This window comes from Dasypus novemcinctus, chromosome 5, assembly GCF_030445035.2.
Source record: "Dasypus novemcinctus isolate mDasNov1 chromosome 5, mDasNov1.1.hap2, whole genome shotgun sequence".
In the NCBI taxonomy this organism is placed as follows: Eukaryota; Metazoa; Chordata; class Mammalia; order Cingulata; family Dasypodidae; genus Dasypus; species Dasypus novemcinctus.
In genome coordinates, this window is record NC_080677.1 from 77690785 (window position 1) to 77712632 (window position 21848).

Genomic DNA, 21848 nt, shown 5'->3' on the forward strand with positions numbered 1-21848 from the left:
CGAGAGATATAGTTCCCTCTATTTGATTGCATTAGTCCTCCCCAGGATGTGGGTCCACCCCCACTCTACCCAATGGAACAACCCACCCTGGCAAAATTAGCATTCAGACATTCCCCAGGAGTCCATCCCGCATCAGACCATCCCCTCCAAGCATCCTAAACAGGTAACCCTCCTAATTATAATTTTATACGATTTTCTCAGCATTTTACTCTTAACCAACACCTGACATTCTCCTATGTTCATATGTTGCCCCTCCCTCCCCCCAATTTTTGGGCAGTATTACTCATCTGCCCAGCCCCAGCCCCCCTGTAACCCGCAAAGCCCCACCCAAAGGCAACCCCTTGCCCCCATTTTATCTCTTCTTTGTGCTCATACCTACCGACAGCTCATCATAGATTCCACCCCTGCAGACGTCAGCTCACATCCTTCCTCCACCCCCACCCCCCCCCCACCGATTTCCTGTAAGCCTATCTTCCAGTCTCTAGCTCTCTGAGGCAGCTTGCTTATTTCATATCATTGAGGTCATGTAGTATTTGTCCTTCAATGCCTGGGTTGCTTCACTCAACATAAGGTTCTCATGATTCATCCATGTTATCACGTGTGTTTGTAGTGTATTTGTTCTTACAGCCGAGTAGTATTCCATTGTATCTATATACCACATTTTATTGATCCACTCGTCTGTTGATGGGCATTTGGGCTGATTCCAACTTTTGGCAATAGTGATCAATGCTGCTATGAACATTGGTGTACATATATCGGTTTGTGTCCTTGTTTTCAGTTCTGCTGGGTATATACCCAGTAGTGGTATTGCTGGGTCATATGGCAAATCTATGGTTAGTTTTTTGAGAAACCTCCAAACTGTCCTCCAGAATGGTTGGATCCTTCTGCATTCCCACCAGCAGTGGATGAGTGTTCCCCTTTCTTCACATCCTCTCCAGCATTTGTATTCTTCTGGTTTTTTCATAGCTGCCAATCTTACGGGACTAAGATGGTATCTCATTGTAGTTTTGATTTGCATTTCCCTGATAGCTAGAGATTTGGAGCATTTTTTCATGTGCTTTTTAGCCATTTGTATTTCTTCTATGGAGAAATGTCTGTTTAAATCTTTTTCCCATTTTTTAAATGGGTTGTTTATCTTTTTATTTTCAAGATATATGAGTTCTTTATATATGCAAGTTATAAGTCTCTTATCAAATATATGATTGCCAAATATTTTCTCCCATTGTGTAGGCTCCCTTTTTACTTTCTTGACAAACTCCTTTGAGGTGCAGAAGGCTTTAATTTTGAGGAAGTCTCATTTATCTATTAGTTCTTTTGCTGCTCATGCTTTTGGTGTGATATTCATGAAGCCATTTCCTATTACAAGGTCCTGTAGATGTTTCCCTACACTGCTTTCCAAGGTCTTTATGGTCTTGGCTCTTATATTTAGGTCTTTGATCCATCTTGAGTTGATCTTTGTATAAGGTGTGAGATGGTAATCCTCTTTCATTCTTCTACATATGGATATCCAGTTCTCCAGGCACCATTTGTTGAATAGGCCATTCTCTCCCAGTTGAGAGGGTTTGGTGGCTTTATCGAATATTATATGGCTATATATATGAGGTTCTATATCAGAACTTAATTCGATTCCATTGGTCTGTGTGTCTCTCCTTACGCCAATACCATGCTGTTTTCACTACTGTAGCTTTGTAGTATGTTTTGAAGTCAGGTAGTGTGATTCCTCCAATTTCATTTTTCTTTTTCAATATGTCTTTGGCTATTCGGGGCCTCTTTCCTTTCCAAATAAATTTCATAGTTAGTTTTTCTAGTTCCTTAAAGAAGGCTGTGTTGATTTTTATTGGGATTGCATTGAATGTGTAGACCAGTTTCGGTAGGATAGACATCTTAATAATATTTAGTCTTCCTATCCATGAACAAGGAATATTCTTCCATTTATTTAGGTCTTCTTTGATTTCCTTGAACAGTCTTGTATAGTTCTCAGTGTATAAATTTTTTACATCTTTAGTTAAATTTATTCCTAAATATTTGATTTTTTTATTTACTATTGTAAATGGTATTTGTTTCTTGATTTCCTCCTGATCTTGCTCATTATTGGTGTACAAAAATGCTACTGATTTTTGCGCATTGATTTTATAACCTGTGACTTTACTAAACTCATTTATGAGTTCTAGAAGCTTTGTTGTAGATCTCTCAGGGTTTTCTATGTATAGGATCATGTCATCTGCAAATAATGAAATTTTGACTTCTTCCTTTCCAATTTGAATGCCTTTTATATCTGGTTCTTGCCTCAGTGCTCGAGCAAGTACTTCTAAGACAATGTTAAATAGAAGGGGAGACAATGGGCATCCTTGTCTTGTTCCTGACTTTAGAGGGAAGGATTTTAGGATTTCTCCATTGTAAACAATGTTGGCTGTAGGTTTTTCATATATGGTTTTTATCATGTTAAAAAAATTTCCTTGTATTCCGATCTTTTGGAGTGTTTTTATCAAGAAAGGGTGCTGTATTTTGTCAAATGCTTTTTCTGCATCTATAGATATAATCATGTGATTTTTTTCCAGAAGGTACTATTTATATATCAACGCTAATAAGGTTCAATAATAGGGGGTAAGAGATTTTTTTTTTTCTTTTGGACTATGAAAAATGTTCAAAAATTTACTGAGGTGATGACTGAGATGTACAGTCATTGATGAAATGATGAAAGTGACAGCCACTGAGTGTACACTTTGGATAGATAGTACAAGGCATGGAACAGTATAACCCAGTGAACCATGTAGCTGAAAATGGACTGTGGTTAACAGTACAAACATGAGAGTATTCTCTCATGAACTATAACAAAAGTACAATACTAATACATGGTATTAGTAATAGGGGGGTATGGAAAAAACATACCAAATGTAAGCAAGCTATGGACCATAGTTAGTGGTAATAGTTGGATGATGTTTTTTCATAATCTAACAAATCTTCCTCAACATTGCAAGGTCTTAGTAGAGGGATGATGTATGGGAATTCTGCACATTATGCATGATTGTTTCATAAGCTCACAACTTCTATAATAAAAAAAAATAAAAATAAATTTTTTTTAAAAACCCTTTCAGGAGCTTCCAGTTGACAAAGGTGGTGGTGAAAGACGCTCCGGAATGTCATTCTCTCATAGACTCTTTGAACAACTAACAAAAATTAGCAGAGCCATCTTCCTCAATACTACAGAAAACAGTTAATGGTTGCAGTAATTGCACATGATGAAACAAGAGAAAGCAGCTCAAAATATGGCAGGTGAAGGTCATGGTGCCCAGGGTAGCACCTGTCCAACCTCTCCCCAGTACAGTGCAGAGCCAGACTGCATTCCCATGTGGGCCACTGGCCCTGGTCCAGAGGGAGCACAGTAACCCCTATGCACATACTGGGGTGCCTATATTTTGGTTCCAATCTATCAGGTGGAAGCCTGAAAAATAGAACCAGGAAATGTGTCTTGAGTTCACCCCCCAAAAACATGTCCCCACAGAAAAAAGCAGCTTGCAGAGTTAAAGCAGAAATAATTGAGCAAAGGATTACTTGCACTAAGTCACACAATAGAGCACCCAGGAGGGGCTGAAATTTCTTTCATAGGAAGTGGGAGGGGCATTCAAATTCCTATAAATGGGAGAATACCTAAGGTCATAAGCAAGCACAAGCCCAGGACTGCTTCTAGGGCTCAGATGAGACAGAGGGAATCCTGTACTTTGAATCCACTTTGAGTCAATCTTCTTGATAGGAGGATGAAGCTCTAAAGGCGACCCCCCCCCCCAGGCAAAACAGAGCCAATTTGCAAAGACTGTGAAAGGTGCCATTTGTATTCATTTATTTTTGTTAGCTTTTGGCACTCAAGGAAATCTCTGTCATATGAACATCTTGATTCAAACTTAAGGAACTGATAGCTCATGGACTAAATCACAGAATTGACACTTGAAAATATTAAAATTCACAATGTGCAACAAAAGATTACAAGACAAACAAAGAAACAAGAAATGAAGGCCCAAACAAAAGAGTAAGATAAAAATCTGGAAATCATCAATGAAAAGGACCAGACTTTGGACATACTAGAAAAAGACTTCATGCTCAAGGAGACAAATGAAAATATAGAAAAAGAACTGAAGGATATGATGAAAACAATGAATGAGTAATATGAGAATCTGAATATAGAGACAGAAATATTTTAAAAGGAACCAAATAGAATGTGATGTTATGTTATAAAATGTTATATAAAATGCTGCTAATCAGGGAAAATGAGAGAGAGGAAGGAGGTGGGGTATATGGGAATCCCCTATATTTTCTTTTTTTTTTTTTTTAAGATTTACTTATTTATTTATCTCCCCTTCCCCCCACCCCCAGTTGTCTGCTCTCTGTGTCCATTTGCTATATGTTCTTCTCTGACCACTTCCATCCTTATCAGCGGCACCTGGAATCTGTATTTCCTTCCTTTGCATCATCTTGCTGTGTCAGCTCTCCATGTGTGCGGTGCCATTCCTGGGCAGGCTGCACTTTCTTTCACGCTGGGCAGTACTCCCCACAGGGCACACTCCCCGGGTGTAGGGCCTCCCTACACAGGGGACACCCCGCGTGGCACGGCACTCCTTGTGCACGTCAGCACTGCACAAGGGACAGCCCTACCTGGGTCAAGGAGGCCCAGGGTTTGAACCGCAGACCTCCCATGTGGTAGATGGATGCCCTAACCACTGGGCCAAGTCTGCTTCCTCCTATATTTTCAATGTAACATTTGTGCAATCTTAAACTTCTTTAAGAATAAAGAGAAAAAAAAGCATACTGAAATTCAGACACACAAAGAAAAAGCCAAGGGATGAAGAGTCAATGGAACCCAGAGAATTCAGGTAAAGCTACCTGACATGTGGCAGAAAGATCAAAGACCAAACTCACAAGCATCCAGTCCCAGAACACCACAGTCTTCTGGGAGAGAGCATCGCCTTGAAAATGCCTTAAATCTGGACTTCTCAGAGTCTCAAAACTGTGAGCCAATGAATTCCCATTGTTTCAGCCAGTCATTGCATTGTATTTGTTTTAGCAGCAGGAAACTAAAACACAGATTTACTGGAGTTTAAGATATCAGTAACTGAAATGAAAAATTCCCGAGAGGGTTTCAGCAGCAGATTGGAGGTGGCAGAAAGAATAAGTGAATTCAAAGGCAAGACAATGAAATGATTCGGGATGAGGAGAAGAAAGAAAAAAGAATTTTAAAAAGTGAACAGGGCCTCTAAAAGACCTGTGAGACACCAGCAAGCATACTAATATACATATTATGGGAGTCCTAGAAGGAGTAGAAAGAGAGAAAGGAACAAAAGGAATATTCAAAGAAAATATCTCATATTTAATGAAAGACATGAATATACACATTCAAGAATCCTGATAAACCCAAGCATGATAAACTCAAAGGGAACCATGCCCAGACACGTAGTAATCAAACTATCCAATGTTAAGAACAAGGAGAGGATTCTGAAAGTTGCAAAATAAAGCAAAATGTTATTTTGAGGGAGTTCCAATAAGATTAAGTGCCAGTTTCTCCTCAGAAACCATGGAAATGAGGCAGGCTAGATTAGGAAATAAAAAGACAAATCTGGGACCTGGCAGAAAAACATGGCCACGAAACATGTGGCCAAGGAGACTCCACAAGATGGCAGCCAGAAGAACCCCAAGAAATTCCCCATTTGGAATAAGATTTCATCCAAGATCAAGGAAAAGCCCCAGATAGTTTCAAGGGGCCTTGCCATTGGGTCCCCCAGGGGAACTGATGGGTGGGGTAACCAATCAAAACAGAAAACAGCTGGAACTCCTCCCCTGACTATTAACAAGAGGCGGGGTAATTATGGTTTCAAAAGCAAGCACAGAGACTAAATTGCCCTGTTATGCCCTTTCTCTCCCTGCCTAGACCAGCATGCAAGTAGACCTGGGGACCTGTAATCTGTAAAGGTTGATTTGTAATCTGTAAATCAGCCCTTTTCGCCCTTTATAGCCCTTTTCCGCTCTCTGCCTGGACCAACCTGCAAATATACCGGGGACCCATAATCTTTTCTTTTCTCTCAGTTTCTTAATAAACTAGTGGCCTAACTGAACTGGCATGTTCTTAAATTCATTTTTGTAGCACAGCCAGAACCTAGAGAAAATCCAGCAATAGAAGCAAGAAGGCAGTGGGATGAAATATTTAAAGTTCTGAAAGAAAACAATTACCACTAAAGAATTTTATATCCAGTAAATTGTCTTTCAAAAATAATGGAGAGATTAAGACATTCCCAGATAAACAAAGATTGAGGGAATTTGTCAATACTAGACCTGCCATACAAGCATGCTAACATAAATTCTTAGACTGAAAAACAAGGACACTAAAGAGTGAATAGGTGGCATAAAGAAATAAAGACCTGCGACAAAGGTAACTAACTATATGGGTAAATATAAATGCCAGTACTATTGCACAGTATTTTTTGGTAGGTAACTCTACTTTTTACTTCTTACAAATTCTAAAATGCAAATGTAATGAAAAATATATGGTTTGGGATATCCAAATGCATAATTATATAATTTGTAGCATGTGCAACAAAAAGTTAGGGGGACAGAGGTGTATGGGAACAGTGTATGTATGCATGACTGAAATTAAGTTGCTGTCAAATACGATGTGATTGTTATAGATTTAGGTTGTTAAATTTAAGACCCATGGTAACTACAAAGGAAATATATGAAAAAATAAATACAGAAAGAAATGAGAAGAAACTCAAAGGGGTACAATACAAAAATTAAGTAAGTATGAAAGTAGGCATTAACAGAAGAATTAAAGAACAAAAAGTCCTTTGTAAGTCTATAAGACTTACAAAGACCATAAGCAAAATTGTAGAAGAAATTACTGCATTATCGGAAGTTACTGTAAGTGTAAATGGATTAAACTCTCCAGTCAAAAGGCAGAAAATGAAAGAATGATTTAAAGAAGGGAAAAAAGCATAGTCCAGCCAAATGCTTTTACAAGAGACTCACCTTAAATTCAGAGATACAAGATGGTTGAAAATGAAAGGATGGGAAAAAATATCATGCAAATAGCAAACAAAAGAGAGCCATGTTAGCTATACTAATACCAGATAAAATATACTTCAAGTCAAAACTATTATGAAAGGGAAGTGGACCTGGCTCAACTGAGAGAGTGTCTGTCTACCACAGGGGAGGTCCAGGATTCAAACCCAGGGCCTCCTGACCTGTGTGGTGAGCTGGCCAACATGTAGTGCTGATGCACGCAAGGAGTGCTGTGCCACGCAGTGGTGTCCCCTGCATAAGGGAGCCCTGACAAGGAGTGCGCCCCTCAAGGAGAACCGCCCCTCATGAAAAAAGCACAGCCTGTCCAGGAGTGGCACTGCACACATGAAGAGCTGACACAGCAAGATGACGCGACAAAAAGACACACAGATTCCCGGTGCTGCTGACAAGAATACAAGTGGTATTCACAGAAGAACACACAGCAAATAGACACAGAGAACAGACAATTGGGGGTGGGGGGCAGGGAAGAGAAATTTTTTTAAATCTTAAAAAAAAAAAACTATTATGAAAGACAAAGAAGGTCTCTCTTGACTGATAAAGGGGTCAATTTAACGAGAAGACATAACAATTATAAATATATACGTACCTACTGGCAAAGTCCCAAAATATATGAAGCAAATATTGATAAATTTGAAAGGAGAAATAGATGGCTCTAAATTAATAGTAAGAGACTTCAGAACACCACTTTCAATAATGGACAGAACATCTAGACAGAAGTTCAATTAGGAAATAAAAGGTTTGAGTGGACTATAAACCTACTACAGTTAACAGACATATAGAACACTTCAGTCAACAACAGCAGAATACAGATTCTGATCCACTGCATGTGGATCATTCTTCACAATAGACCATATGATAGGTTAAAAACAAGTCTCAATAAATTAAAAAACTATTGAAATCATGTGATGTGCCTCTTCTGACCACAGTAGAATAAAGCTAGAAATCAATAATAGAGGGAAAATGGGAAAATTTACTAATATGTGGAAAATAAACAATACACTCAAACAATCAATGGGTCAAACAAGTAATCACAAGGGATTTTAAGCAAATATCTTCAGGTGAATAAAAACTAAAATATAACATAGCAGAAATAATGGGATGTAGAGGGGGAGTTTCATAGTTCTAAATGATTACATTAAAAAGGAAGAAGGAGCTTTTCCAGTTACAGCACCCCAGGGTGAAGAGCACATGTCTATGCCCACGACCATGCCAGCCAAGGGCCTACTGCAGTCCCATGCAGGTCTTCTGATGCAAGAAGACTGACACCGTGACGCACTGCAAATGGGGGCAGCGGCCTCATCAAAGTGAATGGGCAGATCCTGAAGATGATCCAGCCATGCACGCTGCAGTACAAGCTGCTGGAACCCACTCAGCTTCTGGGCAAAAAGTGATTTGCCTGTGTGGACACCCACATCCATGTGAAGGATAGCGGTCATGTGGCCCAGAACTATGCAACCCGCCAGTCCATCTCCAAAGTTCTGGTGAACTATTATAGAAATACATGGATGACAGGAAGCAGATGTGGCTCAACTGATAGAGCATCCATCTGCCATTCAGGAGGCCCAGGGTTCAAACCCAGGGCCTCCTGGCCCATGTGGTAACCTGGCCCATGCGCAGTGCTGTCACATGCAAGGAGTGCCGTGCCACACAGGAGTGTCTCCCGTGTAGGGGAGCCCCATGCACAAGGAGTACGACGCCCTGCAAGGAGAGCTGCCCCGCGCAAAAAAAAACGCAGCCCACCCAGGAATGGCACCACACACACGGAGAGCTGACACAGCAAGATGACGCAACAAAGAGAGACACACATTCCCAGGGCCGCCTGACAAGAATACAAGCGGACACAGAAGAACACACAGCAAATGGACACAGAGAGCAAACAGCTGGGCGGGCAGTGAAGGGGAGAGAAATAAATAAAAAATAAATCTTTAAAAAAAAAAAGAAATACATGGATGAGGCTCTTTCCAAGAAAGAGTTCAAAGACATCATTACCCAGAACAACAGGACCCTGCTCTTGGCTGAACTTCATCACTGCAAATCCAATGAGTTCAGAGGCACTGGTGCCCATACTCACTACCAGAAATCCTACCAACAAACCCTTCAAGAAGTAGGGTTCACCTTTATAATTAACAAGGGTTGTGGGATTTTAAGGTTAAACGAAAAGGAGGAAAGACCTCAAAGCAGAGTCCTAACCTCACAACTGGGGAAACTAAAAAAAAAAAAAAGAAGAAGAGCAAGGACAACTCAAAGTGAGGAGAAGGAAGGAAATAATAATTGCTAGAGTTAAGATAAAAGAAATAGAGAATAAAAAATAACAGAGAGGACAGCAAAACCAAAAGGTAGTTCTTTGAAAAGGTCAATAAAATCAACAAACCCTTAGCTAGATGACAAAGAAAAAGAGAGGGAGGAAACTAAAATCAGAAATGAAAGGGGGAACATTCCAAAGAAAGAAAAAAGAGTACAAGAGTATACAATGAACAACTGTAAGCTAACAAATTAATTAACCTGGATGAAATGGGTAAGTAACACCAACCTTGCTTAAACTCTCCCCAAAACTTGACGAGGAGGGAATATTCCTTAACTCATTCCATGAGGCCAATATCACCCTAATATCAAAGCCAGACAAAAATACCACAAGAAAATAAAATTTCAGACCAATATCCCTTATTAAAATATATGTGGAAAACTCCAACAAAATACTAGCAAACTGAATCTAACAGCACATTTTAAAAATTATACACCACAGTCAAGTGGAATTTATTCCAAGTATGAAAGGGTGGTACAACATGAGAAAATCAATTAATGCAATGCACCACAGTTAGAAAATGGAGGGTACTTGCACAAGGACAGACTTACAGACCATTGAAATCAAACCAAGAGTTCAGAAATCAACCATCACATCTACAGCCTATTGATTTTTGACAAGAGTGCCGTGTCCACTCATTGGGGAAAGAATAGTCTCTTCAAGAAATTGTACAAGGAAAATTGGATATCCATATGCAAAAGATTAAAGGTAGACCTTTACCTCACATACACCCTGCATACACAAAAATTAAATAAAAATGAATCAAACTCCTAAATATAAGACCAAAACTATAACACTCCTAGAAGAAAATGTGGGACGCATCTTTAGGACCTTGTATTAGGCAAGGGATTTAGTCTTAATACCAAAAGCATGAACAACAAATGAATAAGGTAAATAAATGGAACCTCAACAACATTAAAATTTTGGGCAGTGAATGTGGCTCAAGCAGTTGAGCTCCTGCTTCCCACATGGGAGGTCTCGGGTTTGGTTCCCAGTGCCTCCTAAAAACAAACAAGAAGCAAACAAATGAAAAAACCAACATAGGGAAGCTGATATGGCTCAGTGGTTGAATGCCAGTTTCCCACTAACAAAGTCCCTGGGTTCAATCCCTGGCCCCAGTACCTAAAAAAAAAAAAAAAACTTTTGTGCATGAAAGTACTTTATATGGCGGACTTGGCCCAGTGGTTAGGACATCCGTCTACCACATGGGAGGTCCGCAGTTCAAACCCTGGGCCTCCTTGACCCGTGTAGAGCTGGCCCATGTGCAGTGCTGATGCACGCAAGGAGTGCTGTGCCACGTAGGGGAGCCCCACGTGCAGGGAGTGCACCCCATAAGGAGAGCCGCTCAGCACGAAAGAAAGTGCAGCCTGCCCAGGAATGGCGCCGCACACACGGAGAGCTGACACAACAAGATGACACAACAAAAAGAAACACAGATTTCCGTACCACTGACAACAACAGAAGCGGACAAAGAAGACGCAGCAAATAGACACAGGGAACAGACAACCGGGGTCGGGGGGCAAGGGGAGAGAAATAAATAAATAAATAAATCTTAAAAAAAAAAAAATAGAAAGTACTTTATCATGAAAGTAAAAAGAGGAGGCGGTCTTGGCCCAGTGGTTAGGGCATCCTTCTACCTCATGGGAGGTCCGCGGTTCAAACCCTGGGCCTCCTTGACCCATGTGCAGCTGGCCCATGTGCAGTGCTGATGCGCAAGGAGTGCCCTGCCACGCAGGGGTGTCACCCGCATAGGGGAGCCCCACACGCAAGGAGTGTGCCCTGTAAGGAGAGCCGCCCAGCGCAAAAGAAATTGCAGCCTGCCCAGGAATGGCGCCGCACACACGGAGAACTGACCCAGCAAGAAGACACAACTAAAAGAGACACAGGTTCCCATGCCGCTGACAACGACAGAAGCAGACAAAAAAAAAAAGAACATGCAGCAAATGAACACAGAGAACAGACAACTGAGGAAGGGGGGGGGGAAGGGGAGAGAAATAAATAAAAATAATAATAATAATAAAGAAAGATTCTTTAAAAAAAATGAAAGTAAAAAGACAACCTACAGAATGAGAAAAATATTTGGAAACCACATAACCTATAAGGATTTAATGTCCAGAATATATAAAGAAATCTTACAACGCAACAGAGAAAAGACAACTTAATTAAAAGACATGAATAGACATTTCTCCAAAGCAGATACGCACATGGCTAAAAAGATGCTCAACATCACTTCTGAACTCTCAGTTTGATTTCAATGGTCTAAAGATGCTCAACATCATTAGCCATTAGGTAAATGCAAATAAAACCTACAATGAGACACCATTTACATCCTATTTTTTTTTATGAAAAATTACAAGTGTTGGAGAGGATGTGGAGAAATAAGAACGCTCATTGTTGGTGGGAATGTAAAATGGTACAGCTACTGCAGAAGGCAGTTGGCAGTTCCTCAGAATATTACGTATAAAACTTCTGTATGACCTGGTAATCCCATTTCTAGGCATATACCCAAAAGAACTAAAAGCAGAGTCTTGAACAGATATTTGTACAACGATATTCATAGTGGCATTATTCACAAGTGCCAAAAGATGGAAGCAATCCTAGTGTATATCAACCGATGAATGGATAGACAAATTGTGATATATACATACAATGGAATATTATTTGGCCATAAAAAGGAATGAAATTCTAAAACATGTTATGTTATGGATGAATGTTGAAGACATCATGTTGAGTGAAATAAGCCACATAAAAAAGACAAATATTGTATAATCTCAATGATATGAACTAATTGAAAATGCAAATTAATAGAGCCAGAAACTAGAATACAGGTTACTAGGAGTCAGGGTGGGGGTAGGGAATTAGGCATTAATGCTTAACTGGTACAGGATTTCTACTTGGGATGATAGAAAGTTTTGGCTATGGTTGTTGGTGGTGGTAACACAACATTGTGAATATCATTAGCAGCGTTGAATTATATACGTGAATGTGGTTAAAAAGGGAGAAATTCTAGATAGTATAAATGTTGCCAGAATAATTTTTTTAAAAAAAACCCAACAAATAAGACTGTACAAAACAGAGAACCCTAATGTAAATACAGACTATAGTTAATAGTATATTATAATAATATTCTTTCATCAATTATAACAAGAGAATCATACTATTCAAGGTGAGGCTAATAAAGAGATTAGAATGGAACAATATTTTCTGCATGGTTTTCTGTAAACCTACAACTTCTCTTAAAAATTACATTAAAAATGAAATAAAATTAATTTTTGAATTAAAAAACCTTTGTAGGATCCACTTGACTCAAGTACCAATAGCAGCCCATCCAGAGGAAATGATTTTCTGGGTAGCAGGAGCCATAAATAAATCAGTGTCTGGTGACCTAGCTAAAATCTAGGCAAAGGCTGGGAATTCTGTGTCATTGGACCTAAGATCACACACACATACTGTCTATTTATGCACACTATAACACAACCAACAATCAAGGTTTTAAGTAACAGAAAATGATTTTTCTTTGTTTCATCATATACATTAACTGAAATACCTGTAAGAATGAAGAGCTCTCTACAATATACTCGTTGGTACCAATCTATAATATACCAGCTCTCTCTCTATAATATATATATTTTTATATATATGAACACATAGCACTTGATTTTAAATATGCTTGTTTTCTATTGCAATAATATCCTTTAAGATGGTTATTAAATTTTAAATCAGTGGCTCTACCTCCATTTTATGACAATTCTCTAAGCAAAAAAAATATTAACTTCACTGAATGTACAAACTATGTTTAACTGATAGTTTGTTGGTTCTTTGAATAAATGAATACCAAAACTCATTGTTACTATGTAAGGTTTTACCTTTACGTTCTTGTTGCATTTTTTCCACATAAGAATGCCAATAATGAAGCAACAATCTTTGAAGTCTGAAGTTTTCATACTTCGCTGCTCTTTCCATTTTTTCACCCATACTGTCATCTTCACTTATACATGGTATTGCTATGTCTCTCCAAGTGCTACCGGCAGAAAATACAGAAAAATAGTATTTTGATGTGAGGGCAGTTACTGGTAAATAAATAAAGAGAGAGGAAAAGTGATACCTCCTTCAGCACCTTGCAAACCACAGCATAAAAAGAAACTTCTACAAATTGGGTATGGTCTGAAATATTCCTGAGGTTAAAGAGTCAAACGAAGATTATATGACAACCTTATATTTCTCTCTGGGCAAGATAAAGAAATCATAAGGGAAAGTCATGTTTCCAAAGGAATTATCCTACTGTTCTCTATAGAACATGCCTTTAAAATATTTAAGCAAGACAAGAAAACATAGCACACTATTTGAGAAACTTCATAATAAAAGTATTTTAATAATCCAAATTTGTGCCATGGGTCTTCCTGTACTGCTCTGAGTCTAGGATTGCAGTAATTGTATAATTCATTCAATTTAAGATTCATGATTATACAGAAGGGCAAAACCTTTGTACAATTATAAGAAATATAATGGAATTCAGGATAGTGTAGATTTTCATGGAATTTTACATTAACATCATAGTTTTGGCTTTAAATAACCCAGATAAGTGTAGATTTGCAAAGAACTGTCAAAATACTCAATAGCCATTTTTTTAATGTCACTTCCTTTACTTAAGAATTTGAGAAACATAAAAGAAAGCTTTATTTTCTGTTGCCCAAAACAAAATTGGATCAAATATATCTAATTTCTCCCTGGTCCAAGAAGGCTGAGATCCAGAAAATTGATATTCTTTACAGCTCAGGGAGAGTTGATCCCCAAAAAGTTAGAGCTGAAATGTTCAGTTTTAAATCAGTCTCAGAACAGGTCCCGAAGTGAGGCCACCGAGGAATAAAGGCCGCCTGGATGATTTGAGACGTTTCTGGTCTCTCCTAATTCAGACTTTTACATCTTAGTGAAATTATTTAGTTGAACATTCAAAGGTCTTGAATTCCCAGAAAAATTTAAATGTACATATTAAATTCTAGAATATATAGCAATGAAAATCATTCACCATGCACTTTCACATGCACACACACAAATTTAAAACAAATTAACAAAAGTAGCAGACCCAGGAATATTGAATTAGGGATGAGGATATTGTAAATGCTAAAATTAGGAAATTATACTAACCACATACCACAATCATCAAGCAAATTCTTCCAGATTAGTACCAACTGGACTGGGAATTGAAACAAGACCCCCTCCCCCCTTCTCAGGAAAGCAATGTAGAGTTGTGGCAAGTAAAATAGAAAATTGAGGCAAATCCTATAAATTTACCCAGAATCGAGAAACCAAGACCTGGCATGAGTGGCCCCAAGAAAAGCTGGGGGCCCCTATGCATGAGCTCTTCTCCAACAGTTACCAGCTGTTTGCAGCTCCAGCAGAAGACGGGCTAGAAGAAAAAGGCTGTAGACGTCCCCCTCCGTTTCTTACTGACTCAGTTTTCATAACAGTACCAAACGCAATCTGACAAGGAAAGAACCGTAATCTGGAGAGGCAATATCACTCTTCAAGAAAAGGAGGGAACACCTCAACCTATTTTGAGGCTAGTATAACCTTGATACCAAAACTCAACTAGAGAACAGGAAAGGAAAATTACAGGCCATTCTCATTTATGAGCCTATATGTGAAATACTAACAAAATATAGTAGACAAAATCCAATAATACATAAAAAGGATAATATATCATGGCCTGGTTGCAGAAATGCAGAGTAAGTTTGACATTAGGAAATCAATTAATATAATTCATCACATTTGTATATCAAAGGGAAAAAATTATATGATCGTATCAAGAGATGTTGAAAGGAGTTTGAAAAATCAACAGCCAACAATGATCTTTTTTTTTAAACTTAGCAAATTGGCGGCGGACTTGGCCCAGTGATTAGGGCATCCGTCTACCACATGGGAGGTCTGCGGTTCAAACCCCGGGCCTCCTTGACCCGTGTGCAGCTGGCCCATGGGAAGTGCTGATGCGCACAAGGAGTGCTGTGCCATGCAGAGGTGTCCCCGCATAGAGGAGCCCCATGCGCAAGGAGTGTGCCCCATAAGGAGAGCCGCCCAGCGCGAAAGAAAGTGCAGCCTGCCCAGGAATGGCGCCCCACACACGGAGAGCTGACACAACAAGATGACGCAGCAAAAAGAAACACAGATTCCCATGCTGCTGACAACAGAAGCGGACAAAGAAGATGCAGCAAATAGACACAGAGAACAGACAACTGGGGTGGGGAGGGGAAGGGGAGATAAATAAATAAATAAATAAATCTTTTTTAAAAAAAAAACTTAGCAAATTAGAACTAAAAAGTAATATTTTAACCTGATAATGTAATCTACCCAAAGCCCTTACAGAAAATATCATATTTAATGGTTCCACATTCAATGCTTTAAGATCAGGAATAGGTCAAGGATGCCCTCGACCGACCCTCACTTCTATTAATTTTGTATTAGATGTCCTTGTCAGCATAATAAGGCAAGAAAAAGGGACAATTGGAGAAGGGAAAAGAAACTGCCTTTCTCACACATGATTTCATTATGTCTGTATAAAACTCAGGAAAAAAGCTAATGATAAGTTATTAGAATATTTAAAGGTTTGGTAAGGTTGCTGCCTAAAAATTATACAAAAATTATTTGCATTTCTAGATACAAGCAAAAAAAATTTATAATCTGAATATATTTTAAAAAGGCCAATCTTCAGAAATAAATCTAACAGTAGATGGATGTATAAGGGCTCTAAAAAGAAACCATTAAATTTTGTTAAGGCATATTAAAAAAAGACCTAAATAAATAGATTGGAGAAATTAAAATAGTAAAGATGCTAACTCTCTGTCAAATGTGTCTTAAGATTTAATGAAACCCCAATCAAATCCCAACAGGTTTTATTGTGGGGAAAGAGGTGTAAATAGATGAGCCAATTCTAAAATTTGTTTGGAAAAGCAAAAGGCAAAGAACAGCCTAGGGATTCTTGAATGAATAAAAAGAGGTGGGATGATTTGCTTCACCAGAAATCAGGACTTATTTTAATGCTGTGATATGAAAGACACTGTGGTGTATGAACAGAAAATTAAGCCTATGTAACAGAACAGAGAGTCTAGCAATAAATCCACATATATCTGAGGATACAATATAAGACAGAGGTGATATACAAGATCAGTTGGAGAATGACAAACTTTTCAATAAATAGTGCTGGGATATTTGAGTATCTATGTGAGAAAAAGATGAAATTGAATCCCTATTTCACTAAACTCAAATCCAGGTGGGCATATCAATGTTAAATTTCTTGAACTTGATAAATGCACTTAAGATGGAGATATTGGGGAATATCCTAGTTCTTAGGAAATGTACAGAGAGTATTAAGTACTGACGGAGCATGATGTATACAACCTATACTTGAATGTTCAGAAATGGATTGATAGAGAGATGGGTAGATAGACAGGTGGACTGATAGGTTGATGGACAGAATGATAAAGCAAATGTGGCAAAACGTTAAAATTGGTGGATCTGATTTTATGGAGAAGAGAGATATGTTGGAGTTCTCTGTATGAGTGTTGTATTATTTTTGTAACTGTTCTGAAGATTGAAAGTATTTCAAAATAAAAGGTTTTAAAAATCCAGGTGAGTTAAGTGTCTAAGTATGAAAGACAAAGTTGTTAATATTTTAGAAAAACATGAGTGAATATCTTCAGGATTTCAATTTGGAAAGGAGTTCATAAACAAGGCAACAAAATCACATTTGAAAAATTTGAAAACATTTGATTTCATTAAAAATCAAGTACTTTTACTCTTGGAAAAATACCATACAGGATTTGGGAAAAAGAGGGAGGGAGAAAAAAGATTAATTTTCAAAAGATGTGCAAGACCTCCTAAAAAAAACCCAGCAACAACAACAAAAAAAACCACAACTACTCAAGTCTCTTAGTTATCAGTAAAATGTAACTTCAAATCACCAAAAGATACATTAAACACCCTGCAAACAGGCAACAATTTGAAGGTCTGGTAATACTAATCACTGGTAAAAATGCAGAGCAACAAGAGTACAATCACTTTAGAAAACAGTTTGTCATAGTTCAGTGAAATTGAAGATGCATGTATCTACAACCCATCAATTCCATTCAAGATCAGTACACTAAAGAAGCTGATACAATTTTTAAAAAGGGGGGGAGGGGAATGACCCAAATATCCATCCAATAGAACAGATTATCAGTGGTATGTTACAATAATAGAGTATGACAGTGTGAAATCATTTTACACTCAACAACATGAATGGATCTCACAACAATAATCCTGAGCAAAAGGAAGCAAGACACAAAAGAATAAATGCAGTACAATTCCTTTTATAAAATGAGATTTTTTTTTTTTTTAAAAAGGCAAAACCAAGCTATCCAGTACTTAAGAGATACATGCATGGGTAGTTAAAACAAAAACAAAAGATGGTTACTTTTGGGGTAGGGAGGGAACTGTGCAGAGAAAGGACAGAGGCCTTCTGGAGTGAGGACAATCTTCTGTTTCTTGATCTGAGGGGGTGCTTCCTTTAAAATTATCCATAAACTGACTATACATGCTTAATTCATTTTTTGGCATGTATGTTATATTTCACATATTAAAGATGGGAGAAAGATAATGTCATGTGATATCATAAAAGTGCCAAATATCTAACACAACACGTAAACCATCAAACTGCTATAAAAAGGACAACAGTATGCCACACAGTATGCCTGGAATAGAAGACACAATAGAGAAAAATAGACATACAAACACAGAGCAAAGGTTGCAGAGACCGACTTTCCCAGATTGGTTCCTAATCACCTTCATTGAAATAAAAAAGTATTGAACTAATAATGTAAACCTACATATTCCAACACTCACAGCTTACAGTCTAAGACAAAGACTTAACTAGTTTCTAGGTAAAGGTAAACAAAGGGAGTACCCAAGAAGAATATATCCATTTAACCTACCACTTAACAGTAAATAGTACTGTAGAATGTTTTAAAAGATATTAAGGAAACATAATATTTTCTAATCCAAAGTAGCATTTTAAGCAGTAAAGTGCAAAATTAACACTGCAAAAATGAGAATCAAATGTAGGGTGGACTTTTGAAAAACCAACCAGAAAAGAGAGTATAGGAGGCATATCTTCCTTTGGCTTACCACATTTCTTCCTCAAGAAACCACCATTCTCCCGTTCTCTGATAATCCTCTTCAGTCTATGTGGCATGAGTGAGGCTAAGAGCTGAATTCCCTCGGGTGAACTTGTGATCAAAGCCTGGCAAATAGGAATCCTCTATCTCCCCACCCCACATCATAATGATTTGTTAAGGATGGGCACATACCTCAAATTAGTTAAACTGGGGTTTAAATTTGGGTCCAGGTGCAGGTCAGGTGGACAGAAGGAGAAACAGAGTGCCATAATGCAGAAGAAAAGATAGTTCCTTACCCACAGGTCCCGGAAGGAGAAGGGTGCCATGAGGGGTCAACTTGAAGCACAGTTGGCAGGAACCAGCAGGTGGGAAGCACACAGGGCAAGAGGGACCAGTGGGCTTGTAACTTTACTGTGGTCCAGAGAGCACTTTAGTAGACTTCCCATGGGAGTCCAAGATTAGCTAGTTTAAAGCTGATGTGCCTGAAAAGGGAAAGGAACTGGAGGTCCAAGGGCAGAGGGGATGATGAGCTTATCATTTGAGGCCAGCTGTGGGTTTTGGTGAGGTGTGTGGCTGGTGGGGATGGTGGCCACAGATGTGAGTTTGGGCTCTGGGGGAGTTTTCCAGAGTTGGAAAACTGTTTATTAACTAGGTAAAAGGTCAGTGTTGAAGCAAGTGGTTTAGTCAAAATAAGATGGATGCCAGACAGCACACAAAAATTTTGATAAAGTAGCACATGACCAAGAAAAACCACAGTCCTCCTGAGATTTTTGCTCCAACTCTCAGTAAAAATGTTTCCTTTCTCTGAGATTGCAGGTTGTCAGGAGGATGTGGGATAGATGCTGCCAGTAGCCATCGCATTGCCACGTGGTGAAATCATCTAAGAATAAGACATGTGGAGCCAGAAGATGAAGAAAGAGACATCATTTAAATCCTAGTGCCTGAAGCTAGCTCTAGCCTAACGATAAATCCTCTCTTTTGCTTAAATTAGTTTGAGCTCATTTTCTAAAACTTGCAATAATAGCCCTAATATACACAGGAAATAGAGAAATGAAAAAAGAAAGAAGGTTATAGTTCAAGAAGACATAAAATAGATGGAGAAAATAAGAGTTTTTGAAGGAGAGGGGGAAATAGAGCAATTATAAAATCCCAAGATTTAAAAGAAAAAAAAAATTCCTACTTTGAAGGAAAACCTAAACAAAAGGTGCCAGCCAATACCTTTCTAGAAGTGCCCTGGTCAAATTATTGACATTTAAAGATAAAGAACTCTTCAAACATCCAGGTGAGGGGTGGTGAGAGGTGGACAAAATCAAAGATATATGTTCCAAAATATTAGATACCAAAAGACAAAGGAATAACAGCTAGAGTTTTGAGGCAGGTGTAATTTTACATCCAGCTAAATTGCCTTTTATGATTGCAGACTACAGAAATCCATTCTCAAGCAAGGACCTGGGAAGCATATACATATATAGACATAACGTATTTCCTGCACAAATGACTTGTAGATAACTAAGAATTGAACCAAAGCATAAATGAATAGGGAAATCATAAGAAATAAACAATTGACACAATGATTTCAATAATCAAGAGATTCCATTTTTAATGTTTGACCTCTGACAGCTTTCCAACCCAACCCCTCCACATTCCCCTTTTGCTTCACATCTGGGCAAGGCAGTAAAAAAACCCACATACTCTGTCGGTGAGAAATAAAAATCTCACAAACATGCAGACCCAGCTCCTAACCTCTATAAAGGCCCAATTCACTCTGCTTCACTCTTACCCACCAAAAAGGCTTGAGCCTGCCCTGCTCTCCACAGAAAGCCTCATTAGGTGAATAATAAGCTTTTTTTTTTTTAAAGAAGGTACCACCGAGGACCTCATACATGGGAAGCAGGCAATCAACCCCTGTGCTACATCTGCTCCCCGATGAGAGTTGGTTTTTAAGTTTGTTTGGTTTTTAGGAGGTTCCAGGGATCAAACCCGTGACCTGGTGAGGGAAGGCTACCCAGGCGAGCTGCGGTGGGCCAAGGGAACTGGTAGAACAGACGGGCTTCCTGCTCTCCGCAGGGGCATGGGCGAGTCCCGCCCTCCCTGTCTGGCGAACAGGCCGCCGGCTCTTCACCGAGGTACGGGCGAGCCACGCCCTCTCGACCGTTCCCGCCTAACCGCTAAGCCCAACCTACTGCCTCCCCCACTTCCCCCTCTCCGGGCCACGTCATCCAACGACCACCGGCCAATCCCCGCCGGCCAACTTTCACATCGCCTAACTCCCACCAGCCCCGACCAACCAACGCCCCACACGCTGCCTCCTGCCTGCCCCGTCCCCTCACCCCACAATATATATTGTCCAGCACTTCCTCAATAAAGCAGGCTGCGTGTTACCACCATTCGCCGTCTCCGCAGCATTCTTCGCGCCCGCTGTGCGTCCACCTGACCCCTCACCTCAAGCAGCCTGGGCAAAGCCAGAGGAACCCCAAACATCAACCTGGTACATGAGAAGCTATTCAACCACTTGAGGTAAATCCACTCCACTCCACAATAAGTTTTTCAAATCCTCTTGATGCACATGAAGGTATCAGTCTCAACATCCAAACTGGTTTTGAAAGAGGGGGTTGATCCCTCTCTCCATGGGACAACGACAAAACACCATGTGAAAATATCTCTAATGTGATCAATATAAAAACAAAACAGAATTAAATGTTGTAATTTTGAGATAACTATTATAAAAATGGTGATTAATTAAAATAAAGACCGCAATCCCCAATATATGGGATACTGCTGTCACTGTGATGCATCTTCTCTTGCATGGATTACTGAATAGCCTCCTAAATTAGGTCCCCATTTTCACCCTTGCCCTCAAGACTATGGTCATTACAGTAGCAAGAGTGATCTTTTTGGAACATAAGGCAGATCATATGTCAACTCTGCTGAGTATACTGCATGGCTCCCATTTCACCAAAATAAAAGCCCACTCAAGTCCTTACAATGGTCCATAAGGCCCCAGATTATCTGGGCCCCTGTGGTCTCCCTAAGCTTACCATTTACCTCTCTTCTGTACACCACTCTGTTATAGCTTCGCCAGCCTCCCTGTGTTCCTTAGAATGTGACACACATGCCGCCACCGTAGAGCCTCTGCCTGAAAGGCTCTTGCCCGGACACCCACTCCACTAAGCCCCTCCCCACCCACCCCTTGTGTGTGCTCAGCGGTCACCTCCTCAACGAAGTCTTCCCTCAGCACACTCTTTAAAATTGCAATTTGCACTGGCGCCGCGTCCCAGCTCCCCAACAACCGCACCGCACCTCCCGGCCAAGGTTTCAACAGACCTCATCAAAAT

At 39.4% G+C, this 21848-nt stretch overlaps 1 protein-coding gene across 2 annotated transcripts in view; it reads right to left on the bottom strand.

Moving 5' to 3' along the window:
* FBXL13 (F-box and leucine rich repeat protein 13) overlaps window positions 1-21848 on the bottom strand; it is a 330038-nt gene that overhangs the window by 255729 nt on the left and 52461 nt on the right. For both annotated transcript variants that reach the window (XM_071215017.1, XM_058297971.2), the window contains exon 5: window positions 13234-13388. In XM_071215017.1, coding sequence (XP_071071118.1) covers window positions 13234-13388 — 155 coding nt within the window. The remainder of the gene's footprint in view (window positions 1-13233; window positions 13389-21848) is intronic.